We start from the raw sequence: 13180 nt of genomic DNA, 5'->3' as shown, positions 1-13180 counted from the left end.
TGGCTTCTTGTAATCTCCTGTGGGCTGTTTTAGTTTGGTTTTTTGATTGTGGGGTTTTTTTGTTGTTGTTTTGTTTTTTGGAGGGTTTTCTGTTTTGTTTTTTTTTTTTTTTCTGTGTTTTTTGGTTTGTGTTTTTGGGGCTTTTTGAGGTTATTTGAGTGTTCTTTTCTCAGATAGAAAAAAAAGAATAAAATGGCAATGTGGGATGTTGCACTGGAATAAGTCTGTTTTAGGAATTGTGTGCTTGCATTGCTGGCCGTATAATCTTGGAAATCTGCTTTAACAGTGCAGAATTTTTTAGGATAGCCTGGATGCATATAAAAATAATTTTCAAAAAGTGAAATAATTTGTGCAGTAAAATCGAGTAATTTGTTTATAAACATTGGAAATAACTTGATTTTTACCAGGAAGATTCTTCTGATGTTGTGTCTATATATGTTAGCTCCTTAAGCATTTATTCTACAATGCCCAGAACTTCTACTTCAAAAAACCTCTCTGCTGTTTTATGCTTTCCATTCAGGACTATGTAAGGGAAAACAGTTTTGTGAAAGTAGTAATCAGATTTATTGTACTCTGTTATGTATATGAAGTGATAGATTTGATTTTACTTAATAATTGCTTGCACTGTTACTGAAGATGTGGGCCAGATGAAATCAGTCTCTTAGTATGTATAGATCATGTACATCTGTGCATCTAGTGCACAGAACTTGGGAAAAGGAGGGAGTTTAGCAGCACTTCCTTCTTCTTTGCTGTGGAGCAAATGACCAAGGAATTGTTTGGTGTCAGTGTTTTGGAGTTGAGGAGAGAGAGAACATGAAACTGGTGAAAACCCCATGCAAGGTGATAATACCAGTGAGCCAGGATATAACCTGTTGTATTGAAAGGAAAATCAATTACACTTATTCTCAGAGTGTGCTTTCCATTGAACATGAGGGGATGGCACCAAAGGCTCCTAGGTACAAACAAGAACATTGTCACAGCACACCCACACACACAATTTGCAATGTCATACATACAAAACTGCTCTGTCTTGTTTTTGGACCGGCAGTGTGCAGTGTGGTATCCCACACTCAGTGTGTCTTCCAGTAAAAATTTATCAGCAGATCTTTTGGTGGAGAAGGTGGATAGTGAAGCTGGTTCAAAAGAGGGGCAAGGGAGTCCTGCCTGCAGGCTGTGAGTGGCTGCCAGTGATTTGCTGTTGGGAAATCCCACACTGTGCTGTGAAAGCAGTAGGCAGGTTTCGATACAGCAACTGCCTTAAGCCTGAGCTGGCCTTTTTTCAAATGTAACATTTATTTTCATATCACATAATTTCTTTCAACGGTAAGTTCAGATGAAGGCCTTCCCACTGAAAAGAAAAACCCCAAACCATGCTTATTTATGCTCTCTGTGTAGTGTTTTTTTTTTTTCTTAGCTGTTTATACCACCCAGTTGTGGTGAAGTATCTTGAGATGCCTTTGCCTGACAGCTCTGCGGGTAATTAAATTGGCCTGAAGAGTTTCTAGGTAATTATCTTTATGCAGCTCAATTTATCTGCAAGTCATGTGAGAGTGATACTTGGAATTTAGCTTTGTTGTGCTATTGACTGGATCTGAACTGGTATTTTTTGGATTGACTCAAATGGGTTTCATCTCTTACTGGAAGTTAGAACTCAGCTGCCTCTCCACAGACCGACTTGTTTGATCTGGGGCACAGGGAAAAAGAACTTACTTGTTTTCCTGATAGTAATTTGGCTGCTTTGAGATTTAGTAATTTTTTTGTTTGTTTTTTGTTTCTTGGTGCCTTTCAGCTTGTACCTCCTTTTAAACCTCAAGTGACATCTGAGACGGACACCAGGTATTTTGATGAAGAATTTACAGCTCAGACTATTACAATAACACCGCCTGAAAAATGTAAGTCAGAAATTATGCACAAGCATGATGTAACAATAATGTTTATAATAAAGCAGTGTGTAAGGTTTTTTTTCTGTTTGAATAGAAAAGCTGTTCTCACTGTTACTAATAAAAGTCTTCGTATGGAAGTGTGTAAGAGGAACTCTCAGTGACAGCTTTATTTTTAATGCAATAATTGCAAAGCTTAGAATATTAGATCACTCTGGGTTGGGTTTTGGAGGCATTTTTGGTGTGAGCTTTTTTGTGTTGATTTTGTTTGGAGTTTTTTCATTTGTTTGTTGATTTGGGGTTTTGTTTGTTTGTTTTCAAATAAGAGAAGACACCAGCTTCAAGTGTTTGCTGGTCAGCAGTCAAGGTCCCAGTTCAGCAAAGTAATTGGAACACAGACCCTTCTTTAGGCATGTGGACAGTGCTGCTGGCACAATGGGCTGTGTTAGCTTCAGGAAGATGGGCATATTTTGAAATACTTTGAAGATAATAGTTTGAAAAAAAAAAATCAATTACTTGAAAATTAAATTTCCTATTAAGTCCCATGCATCAGCAGGGCTCTTAAAGAAGCCCTGCTAAAGAAGCTTCTTAAAGAAGGTGTTAATGTGGATGTAACCATGGCACTGGACCTTACACAACTTTATTGGAGTGAATGTGGTTTCACCATAATTTGTGTTTTTGTCATGCTGTGTTACACACAAGAATCATGATCTGATCAGCCTAGCCAGGGCTTTACAGTTACTTACCAAACCAGAGCAGTTAAAATCTTGCTCCTGAGTTCTTAAAGAATTTTCTTTCTAAATAAGGATATTTGAGAGGTTTTTTTGTTTCTTTATGTTGGAAGCTGAGAAAGGAGGATCACAAAAGTAGACAATAAAGGCTTAGTTATGGTTGCTTACCCTTTCATAAAGCAAGCTCATTTTCTGATATTTTAGGACTCCCAGGTTAGCTGCAGTTTTCTGTTCATACATAGATCCAGAGTATTTTCTGGATTTTGCATTTTTGGTGTTTGAACACAATCATAGAAATATAGAGTGGTTTGGATTGGAAGGGACCTTAAAGTTCATCTGGTTCCAATCCCCCTGCTTTAGGCAGGGACACCTTCCACTAGACCATGTTGCTCAAAGTCCATAATTTAAGTAATTTTAAGTTTTTCTGCTGTGAAAAAAAGAATCGTTTCTTCTATCTTGATAAGAATTTGTTAATCTTTGTAACTTGAAGAAATTTTACTAAAATTTGGATTAACTTGGGTTCTGTTGATTTGATATTAAACCAGGATTAACTCTAGTTTTTATGTGTACAATATATGAAGATACAAAAGACACAAAATTCTGAAAGGCTGCGTATAAATACACTGTTAGAATAACAGTCTGAGCAGGAGTCTTTAAGAATAAGCACTATTAAAAAGCCATGTGAGATTGTACATTCAAATTCTCAGAGTTAGGTAACATCTGGTCCCTGCTTTCCATTGGCACTGGAGGAATTATGTAAATAAAAATATTTATGAATTTGGCTTATTCCGTATTTCTTCTGATCCCAGTAAATACTGTAAAAATAAGTAGTTTACTGAAAATAATACTTAAGAATTGAAACACATAGAACCTGTATGAATTGTTCATTTTGTAGCTGTTTTTCCTTTTAACTCCCTTTGAAATGGAGGAATATTTAAATATATCTACAGTAAGACTATAATTTCCTGAGCTCAGCTCAAGAAATGATGGAAACTGGCTGCCTCAATTGGCAATAGGCTTCTGTGCTGCCACAGGCTGGGCATGCTGGCATGTTTGGATTAGCCTAGAAGGGGTAGTTGTGATTGAAGTTCTCAAGTGATATTCAGAATAAAATGAACCAAACAATCAACCTGAAATAAATAGTGACTTTTGGGCACGCTGTCCTTTCAGTGAGTATCGTCCTGCTGTGTGAGCATGAGCTTATGTGCTTAAATGAAGTCTTTAACTTGAGCCTTTAACCTCAGCAATGAACCCTGAAAGATGTACTGCATATCAGGTGAATAATAAAATTTTATTGTAAATATACTGATGTTTTGTACTTCTTCCTTAACACAGATGACGAGGATGGTATGGACTGCATGGACAATGAGAGGCGGCCGCATTTCCCCCAGTTTTCCTACTCTGCAAGTGGACGAGAATAACTTTTTTGTTCTGCTGCTTCACTGTCATCTTAGGTTTATCAGTGAAAACGATTCCTGAACATCACCACCAGTACTAGATACTACTATGATAGCAGGGGCACTTTCAGAGACCATTCCAAATTGAACAAGTTTCTTTCCCAAACCTACCTAAAATCCGTTCTGGTTTTGCATGACGTATGAGATTCTCTCTACTCCGCTCTCCTGCTGTTGCTGCCGCCCACAGTCTCAGTATAATAGCAACGTCGAGAAGTTACTAACAGTTTGTTTGAAGGTAGATGACTTGACTTCAGCATTGTACACTTTGTGAACAAGTAGTCATCTATTTTTCCTCGCAGTGGAGGCTAAACAAAAGCCGTGTTGGTCCAGCTTATCTTCTTCTAGAAGAAGAATCAAAATTGTAATTAGTCTAAACAGACTAGGCGATAACATTTTCTTGCATCTGTTTGTGCTGGTTAGAATGAGGAAACCTAGAGGTGGTGATGTACATATGCAAGGTTTCTGTTAGGCATATCATTACTTGAAGCAGGTCTCTGTCATTAACATCTGGCTGGAATTTGTTTGGGAAATGTTTGAGAGAAGGACTTAAACTGTTGATATATATAAATATATATATATATTATTTTTTAATTACTGTTGGATACTACAGAAGAAGCAGAAGGGCTGGGCTCATCCAGCCTGTCACTTAGAACTTCCAGGTTCATGTGCAATCACGGAGAATCGAACATTATACATGCAAGAAATGAAGGCATAAAAGCAGCAGTTGAAGTTGTTCAAGGGGTTTTATAATTTGCACCAGATAACATCTTTTTCATGCTTTTCTCTTTCATGATATGCATCACCTCTGATGGCTGAAGAATGTAGACAGGCATAATGGTATTGCTTTTCACCAAAATGTGTGCACCAAGGTAAACAGGTGTTTGCCTTACTTGTTTTTATTTTGAGTTTGTGAATTAGCTTCCTCTCCAGGTGTTTAACTCCGAATATTCTTTTTTTTTTCTTTTTTTTGTTATACTGCGGTAGTATTTATTTTTAGAGATAAGGTTTGTATGTGTCATGTTTGCAAATGCTGCTACATCTTAGAACAGGCTTATAGCAGTTAATTTTGTAATATATGGAAGGACTGTACAAGCTGAAGGGAATAATGCACTTTTCTCCCATGTGGAAATTTTAACAAGGCTCTGAAATTGTACATACTGCTTAGAACCAGATTTTTGTGAATGAAATAATGTCTTTTAACAGTTTGGCAGTGGAGGTGGGGATTTCCAACCTCACGTGCCAAAGGGTTAAAAGTGAACAGACAAAAAAGCTACGTCTTGTGCTCCATTTAGGATAAACATAATGTAAGAGCCTGACAGCACAAGAGAAAATGTCTGTTCTATATGAAGGAATTGCATTTGAACAACGAGACCACAGTGATTACAAGAAAAGCACTTTATTTTAACAATTAAAATAGTAAATTTCTGGGATCAGCCGTTCTCAAGGAAGATTTGCCCTCAACCAAAAGAGTCCCGAAACCCAGCAGGTTATGTGTAACCATGGTACCTGATTGACTGAATTTCCAACATCACAACGAACGCTCCACTGATAGGGAAACATCTTTCCATTTCCGAAGATCTGTATCTAACAGAACATGTGCATAAACTTTAGCTTTGATCTTCAGCAATGATAATCTTAATAATAAACCCTTTGGTGCTAGGAGTTGGGGCGTGACGCGGCGCAGCGACAGCGCGCGCCCTTGCAGGCGACATCGGGAACCCCCGACTCCGTGGGATTATCATTGGAAGTATCTCTGCGTTCAGCTCTTGTTAGCTCCCACAAAGACTGTGACATTGCAGAGTATTCCTGGTTGCGTTGTGTGAGTGAGTAGATGAGTCTGAGAGGAGAGATGTTCCTACACAGATGCCTTAGCCTCTTGATGTGGAAAGCTGAGTGCCCAAGCATGAAGCCCACTGCTGGCAGTGCATGTGCTGGGATGGTCAAGGGGTAGATGGGCATTTTAGCAAGGCAGCTAAAGACGCAGAGTAATTTAGACAATTTTTCATGTTTTGTGTTTTATCTTTAGTAATGGATGGATAATCAGATAGAAATATATCATGATGTATATTCTAACTGCATAGGATTTCATTATGTCACCCTGTAACACTAAGGACGTGTAGATGTTGTCCCTGTGCAGAGAGAGAGGAGAGCAGCAAATGCGTTGCAGGTCTGTCCTGGACTGGTGGTGTAGAGGTGTCTGCTCTGACACAGTGAGCGAGTCACTGAAATAACCAAGTACTTAACAGACGGGCATTAATTAGTTCTCTGCAAAGGTCTTGTACTCACGGACTGAAACTATGGTGATTCAAAATCTGTGTTACATGCCTGTGTTTTCTCCCCTATGTTTTCAGCTTGTGATAGCAATAAGTTTCTTGGCACAGGGCACCTCCAGCCAGTGGCTGTGGCTCTGGCCAGTGGCTCCTCGTGGCAGTGACGCCCTGTGTTTTGCTTTCCGTTGCGTAGCCAGGTAGTGCACGGTTTGCAGGAAGGGCCTGGCAGTGAACTCTCTGAAAACCTTTTAAGACATCACTTTGCATTGCATTGTCTGCCTTCTGAAACATCGGTGATCCAGTTTATGAGGCAGAGAGCCAGCAGCCACCTTGTGCTGCCCAGGCCTGGGGGATTCTGTCTTACCAGTGTTAGAAACAGATGACAGAGAAATGGACAAGCAGTGCTGAAAGAAACTTTTGAAGCTCTTCTTTTGCTGTTCTGCAGTTGTAGTTGGATTTGGACAGGAGGTGGTGGCTGGTTGTCTTGGTGAGCCTTTCGAGCACAGTACATTTCAGACCTTGACTCCAGCTTGTACTGACTTCCATGACATACAGTATGCCCTCTTGTACTGCAGCCATCTCGGAGGAAATAGGTCATTTCTGTTTGGATTTTGGCAGTTTTGCACACAGCTTCGCTTTCCACACTAATCCATCTTCCAGTACATTCCTGTTGCTTAAAGAACATTTATTCCAGTATTGCTTTACCTTTTTTTTCCATCTTTACTTGCGGCTTCTTAAAGCTGACTGTTCTTGCAGGGGCCATGTGCTTCTCCTAGAGTACAAAAGTAAGGTCTTTCCTTACTAACTGCAGGGTCTATATATTACACCTCAATGTACACACTTTGCTGCTACTGTTTGTACTGTCTACAGTAGAATTTCCTTATCTTGCTCCTGGTAGTGCATTACAGGCAAGCATGAAATGTAAAGTATTTATTTAAATAAAAACCTCTAAATTGGTAATTGAATTACCTCCCTGTAGCTTTAGAGTTTGTGACATTTCTTGACCTTGCTAGTTCTTTCATTAGATCCATGCAAGATCTAGTCATATGGTTAAGGATATTAAGCAGACACGACTACGAACCCAAGAAACCGTATTACTGTTGGTCATACTTAAACTGTTTATTTCCTTAAGTATATGACCCACAAGGATGTGAAATAACTACAAGAAACTGTTTTTGTACACTGTACATCCTTAGTATTTTTACACGTATATGATAGGGATGCACATTATTTTCCTTCGTACAGACAGCTTAAATAAAGCACTATGTCAATCTGCTACTTCTGTGTTTTTTAATGCTAATTTGTTCTGGAGGATTGTAAATATATATATATATATATGTTCAAGCTTGCCACAGAGGACGTATTTTTTTATATCTGCACATTACTATTAAATATCTTAGAGGATAAAATTCTTAAGTTGTTCTGTGTCAGAGAAAGAAAAATGGAAATGAGAAGGCTATATTGCAGATTACAAAAGATTTCTCAAGTTTTGGGTTAAATATTTACTTCATATTTTAAAGTAATTTTATATAGGTTAGATGTTTCAATCCTGAAATGCACAAAGAATTTACTTAATTTCTTCTTACAAGAAAATGTACATCATTATTTTTTTATCACTGTATATATAATGATCTGTGCATGTTTAGTTACAAGTTTTATTTGCTGTGAAGTCCTAGTGATAACTGTAACTGGCTGTGACATATTTCAGATACTGGGTGAACAGTTTCAGCTTGTAAATGATTAAGTTACAGTATTGTCAAAAAAAAAAGTTTTTATGACTAAGCAAAATGTATCTGTGCTTTGGACCGAGGCTGTTTCCATACAGGTGGTTCCTGTTAACTCTATGAGATGTATGTCACTTATAAATTTGGGCTATACTTTTGAAGATATGCTCCTATCAGAACATCCACCATTTAAGTGATTTTTAGCTGATGAAATTCTTGGCCTCATATCCCGCTAGTTGACGTTTGGGCAAGGAGAGGGAAAAAAAGGAAGGTGGGATTTGCAGGGCACTGCAGAATGGGACTCTTTGAAGCCCACAGGCTGGTCCAGGGCTGTTTGAACCAGCCTATCTGGAGGGCTGAGTGTCCCTAAAGCAGTGGGTCATCCAGGTTTTCTGACGGGTTTTCTGTTCTCTGACGTGAATGCTTCTCAGGAATAGAGGTGCTTCATCCAGGTCTCAGGATTTTTCTTTTTTTTCCCCTCCTTTTTTTCCTCCTCCACCTTGTAGTAGGAATGAGCATCAGGGAGACAGCCATCCATTAACTCAGTGATATCAGGATGTCAGTGACCAGGACAAAACTGCAGCAGTGACAGGACTATCTGGTCAGGCTCCATCCCTGTTGTGGAATCATGCTCTGTGTGTTGACCTGGATTTGATCATTGGGTCTGATACCTGTACATTTTGTGAAACCAAGTGCTTAAGTAGAAGCAGGGGAAGGTGGGGAGAGATATGAGACAGGTAGGCCTGATGCTGTAATGACTTATTAATTGCTACAAAGTACCTGCTGCAGCAGAAGTTATTCCTTGTAGACTCCCAGCAACACAATAGTTGCACCTATGCCCGGGATGAATATGAAAAACCTACTTCAAGCTATATATACTGGCAGCCCAGGACCCTTTGTTGAAATCAGACTCGTACATGCACGTGGGTGGCTGGCACTGGGGCCCTGCATGTGGCCACCAGAAGCCACCTGGTAGGTGAGGCAAGTCCAGAAAGGTTGAGGGTCCCACTGTGCTCCAGGGTCTCAGTGAAGCCTAAGTGTCAGGAATAGGTGCCCGAGTTCCTTTGCACACATAGCCTAGAGGCACTGTCTCCTATTTAAATACAAATTTATGCTGTGGAATAATAAAAAATAAAGTTTGCATTTTCCTACATTTATAAATGTATATTCTTAACTGTGTAACCATCTATAAAGTAGTGACACTTAAAAAGCTGTCAGCCTGATTACTGTGAAAAATCCCGAGTTGGACTAGAGAGGGCTTTCCTTCAGCAGCCTTTCTTCTTCCCAAAGACCTGAGGCCTTTCTCAGCACGCTCAGTGTCACATCCGCGAAGCTGTTCAGGGAGGTGATCAGATGTGTTTGGCAGTTTTATATGGCAGGAAATTGAAATAGGGAGGAAAAATCACTTTGATGTTAGGGCTGTACCACTAATAATTCTTAAAATATAAGGGAAGGAAGGATTGTGTTCCACACCCAATGGTAATTTATTGCATGTGTTGTTACTCTTATTTTTGTTACGTTTTCTGTGTTCATGCTGGCTGAAGTAGCTTTATTGCTGGGGAACTGTTCTTTGCGTTTTTTTCACCCCCTTTACCAACTACATTGAAAAAAAATAGATGTAGAGACTTTTCTCTTGTGTGTGTAGCTTATCCTACACTAGATAGCAAAATATTCAGATAAATTCTTTCTTAAACAGTTGGATATTTGAAAAGTAACCTTGAAAAACATGAGTGCATATTTAACCTGAAAAAAGCCCTCCACCTGTACCCTCCAAATGTTTTGAGTTCAGTAATTTGAAGCCAAGTTTAGCTGGTGCCCTGAATATATGCTGGTGGAAAAGTCCAGTTTCACCACTTCAGCATGGAGCCCAGCACCTTTTGTAATGGCTCCTCTGTAATAATCAAGGGCTCCTTTCTCTTAAAGGCCTTTTCAGTGAATATTTTAAAGGGGAACTTGATCCATGGAAATTCCTCCACATTAGGTGGAATATTTCTCAATCGTCTTACACTCTTCTGATTAGTAAGTAGTTGTCAGGGCTCTCACTTTTTATATAGAAGTGACAAATATACTATTGAATAAAACTCCCAGGTATATTCTGGTACTGAGTTTGTAAAAAGGAGGGCAGTGTACATGTGCAGCACTTACAAACAGCCCCCTTTTCCCTCCTCCCCCTGCACATGCTTTCCCTTGAATTCAGAAGGACAGAACAAGGAACCTAGAGATCCTATTAGGTTTATTGATATTTCCATCTGTAAATAATATAGACATGTATGTTCAATTATGAAAATAGATAAAAACATTTTATAAAAATTGTAAAAATTATTGACATCCACACCACGTAATAGCTGTTAAAACTGGCTTGCAAGCCTGGTCTTTTCAGAAAAGTCTCAGCTGTCATCCTAGAAAGTTTGGTAGGCTGGTAAGGCTTCAAAATATTTGTGATTCTGTAGTTAAAACCAAATAGAAACCAGCTGAAATTAGCTAGCAAATGTGCCTGTTTTCTGCAGAGATGTCTTTGGGTGAGCCTCAGACAAGTTTCAGCCAGGTGCAGAGCAGACCTGAAAGATAAAAGGAAGAGATGGGTAGTCTGTATGGCAGTGCCTGTGTTTCTCATTTGTGTCACGTCAGCCTGCAGGCAAGTTCTTAGAAGAGAAATAAAAACTGGTTAAGACTGCAGTAAGGCAGAGTAAACAAGTACAGTTTCAAAGCTTGCACTTCCTGTGGGCCTGCTGTCCTCACCTCTTTCTAAGCTCAGAAGTCATACAGGTAGCAAGAACAAGAGATATCTGATTTCTGAAAAACAGGATCTCCATGAGCTTTTGACATGGCTCCTGTTTAGCAGTAAATAAGTGAGCTCTTGTTTTGGGGCACGTCTAAGATCCTGCCCCTTCTCCCTTCCAAGAAGAAGATGGCAGGGTTTTGCCAGAGGGTGTTTACTATGCAGTTCAGTGTGTGTCTGGGGTGGGCAGCTGTAGCAAAACAGGAAACTGTTGCCTTGGTGCCGGTAGGAAACCTCTGGTGGGAAAGGCTAATTCGCAGTTTTGAAGCTCTTGCATAGCTGTTGTTTGTGCTTCCTTGGTAGCACTTAAGGACTGAATTGAGCAAGACATCAAACTATTGGAGCTGGGGGAGCTACCTCGAATTAAGCCACTGCAGTGCTAAAAATTGAATTTAAGAGATGTACATGACCTCAGAAATAAAAATAAACTTTCTACTTTGGCTGGTTTTGCATTAGAAGACTGAAGGGTTTTGTTTTCTTTTTCCTCCCTCCCTTGGTTGGTTAGGCTGAATTAAAGAACATTCATGAAGCTGCAGTTCATTAAATAATTAAAAACAGTAACACGGTATGTTTTCCCCCCCAAAATACATGCACCAACACCAACTGCTACAGTGTGTCTGTGACCAGTGCAAGGAACTATGGCAAGGGAAAGCCTTAGTGCTCAAATTCCATGAGTGCCTGGGTAGTGACAACCAGAGGAAACCTACTCTGTGCTGCAGTGGCCCTCAGCATTAGAGTAGGGGCAGAAGCTTAAAAGGACCACAAACACCCAGCTCCTGAAGAAGACTCCTGGAAATTTCTGTTGTGGGTGTCTTTCCACACCACAGTTACCCAGTGTTAATGCTTTGTGAGATGAAGAACCTCGGCTTGATTGACGAAGTGGGCAAATCTCCTCCTGACTCCAGCCTGGCCTAAACCTCTTCACATAGCAAGCACCAATCCTGTCAGTGTCTCTGTACCCCACTGTCCAAGGGCCCAGGTGTTAAAGCTGTCATTTAAGGTGTGCTGTTCTCTAACACAATGGGCACAACTGTCACTGTGACATTCAGGCAATTGGTAAACTAGTTGGTTGCTGGACAGTCAGGGGTAGGAGCCTTTCCAGTCTTAGTTTCTCCTCCTCCCAACAATATTTTGGTTTTCAGTGCACAGAACTCTGCAGCACACTGCCCAGGTTCCTCTGGACACTCCCTCCTTACCTCAGTGGCATCTGCTTTAATGGGGTGGTTGGGTATTAGATATACAAGTTGGAAGGGTCTGCAGGAGTAGAACTGCAGATGCCTGACTGGTTATTTTATTGCTGCCAGCTGTCCTGGGAGGAGGGTAGAGCAACTGACTTCCTGTCTGATTAGAAAGCACTCAGGTGGCTTCAGTGCCTCAATCCTCCATTGCATGGCTGTTAAACCCAAGGTGGAACTCTCAGGAGGGCCAGGCTCATCTCCTCAGCTGGTGCCCAGCTTTGTCCAGTAGCCAGACACTGGATGGGATGTACAGGACTCACAAACATTGAATACTTGAAGCCTCATGTCAGGGCAGTCAGACATCAAACAGAGGTCTATCTTTATCCCTATCTTCCTGTCATTGTTTAACTTGCATCACTTCTGATTAAACTCCATCCAAGCAGAAGTGAAGAGTTTCATCTGCTTAAAAAACCCCACAACAACATCCACCAACCCTCATCTGTGGACTGTCACTGGCTGTTACAAACACCTGGCAGAGGCACCATCTTTGTGCATTAAGACTACACTAAAACAAAAGCTCTCTCCTAATAACCAAAGCAATCTTCAGGTCTCCTGGGGTTCATGGCCATGTAAGGATCAGTTTGAATCACTTTTGACAGCTGAGATGGATGACCTACCTGCTTGCTGGAAATAAGGCTCCCTCTTCTGTAATACATAATAAAAATAAAAAGCAAACAGGGCACTTGGGAGCACTGCTGCATTAACTGCTGGGACCTCACTGAAAATTCGTGCTGACACAAGAAAGGAAAGAAAACTCCTACTCCAGAACAGCTGTAATTCTGACAGTGCCTCCTGCTGAGCAACTGGGGCAAGGATGGGAACACAGGCACGGGTGAGTGTACTTTAACTTCCTTTGGAAGAAGGGTGATCAGCTCACAGACACGCTCACTGTGACAAAGACATCTGCAAGGAGGGAGGAGAGAGCTTTAGTGGCTCAGCCTTACGGAGAGCACAGGGACAGTGTGGGTTCCTGGCCAGGGAGGGGCTGGCTTGCAGGAGGAGATCTTCATGGGGAAGTCAGAGCAGCAGCACAGGATGACAGCCCTTGCTGGAAGTAATCCTCAAGGTCCAAATCCTACCCGTCTGTGCTCTCGCTGGCTC

General features: G+C 40.6%; 2 protein-coding genes across 6 annotated transcripts in view; one reads left to right on the top strand and one right to left on the bottom strand.

Moving 5' to 3' along the window:
• AKT3 (AKT serine/threonine kinase 3) overlaps window positions 1-11299 on the top strand; it is a 151500-nt gene extending 140201 nt beyond the window's left edge. For all 3 annotated transcript variants that reach the window (XM_088161335.1, XM_088161334.1, XM_088161333.1), the window contains 2 exons: window positions 1790-1892; window positions 3947-11299. In XM_088161335.1, coding sequence (XP_088017461.1) covers window positions 1790-1892; window positions 3947-4032 — 189 coding nt within the window. In that variant the 3' untranslated portion in view covers window positions 4033-11299. The remainder of the gene's footprint in view (window positions 1-1789; window positions 1893-3946) is intronic.
• The window catches only part of SDCCAG8 (SHH signaling and ciliogenesis regulator SDCCAG8), a 105047-nt gene continuing 102145 nt past the window's right edge, over window positions 10279-13180 (bottom strand). For all 3 annotated transcript variants that reach the window (XR_015802269.1, XM_014878063.2, XM_088161332.1), the window contains one exon: window positions 10279-10620. The gene's annotated coding sequence lies outside the window, so the exon portion shown is untranslated. The remainder of the gene's footprint in view (window positions 10621-13180) is intronic.

This window comes from Sturnus vulgaris, chromosome 3, assembly GCF_052056855.1.
Source record: "Sturnus vulgaris isolate bStuVul1 chromosome 3, bStuVul1.hap1, whole genome shotgun sequence".
NCBI lineage: Eukaryota > Metazoa > Chordata > Aves > Passeriformes > Sturnidae > Sturnus > Sturnus vulgaris.
Note: the sequence above shows the minus strand (reverse complement) of the source record. Positions and strands in the feature narration are given on the sequence as shown.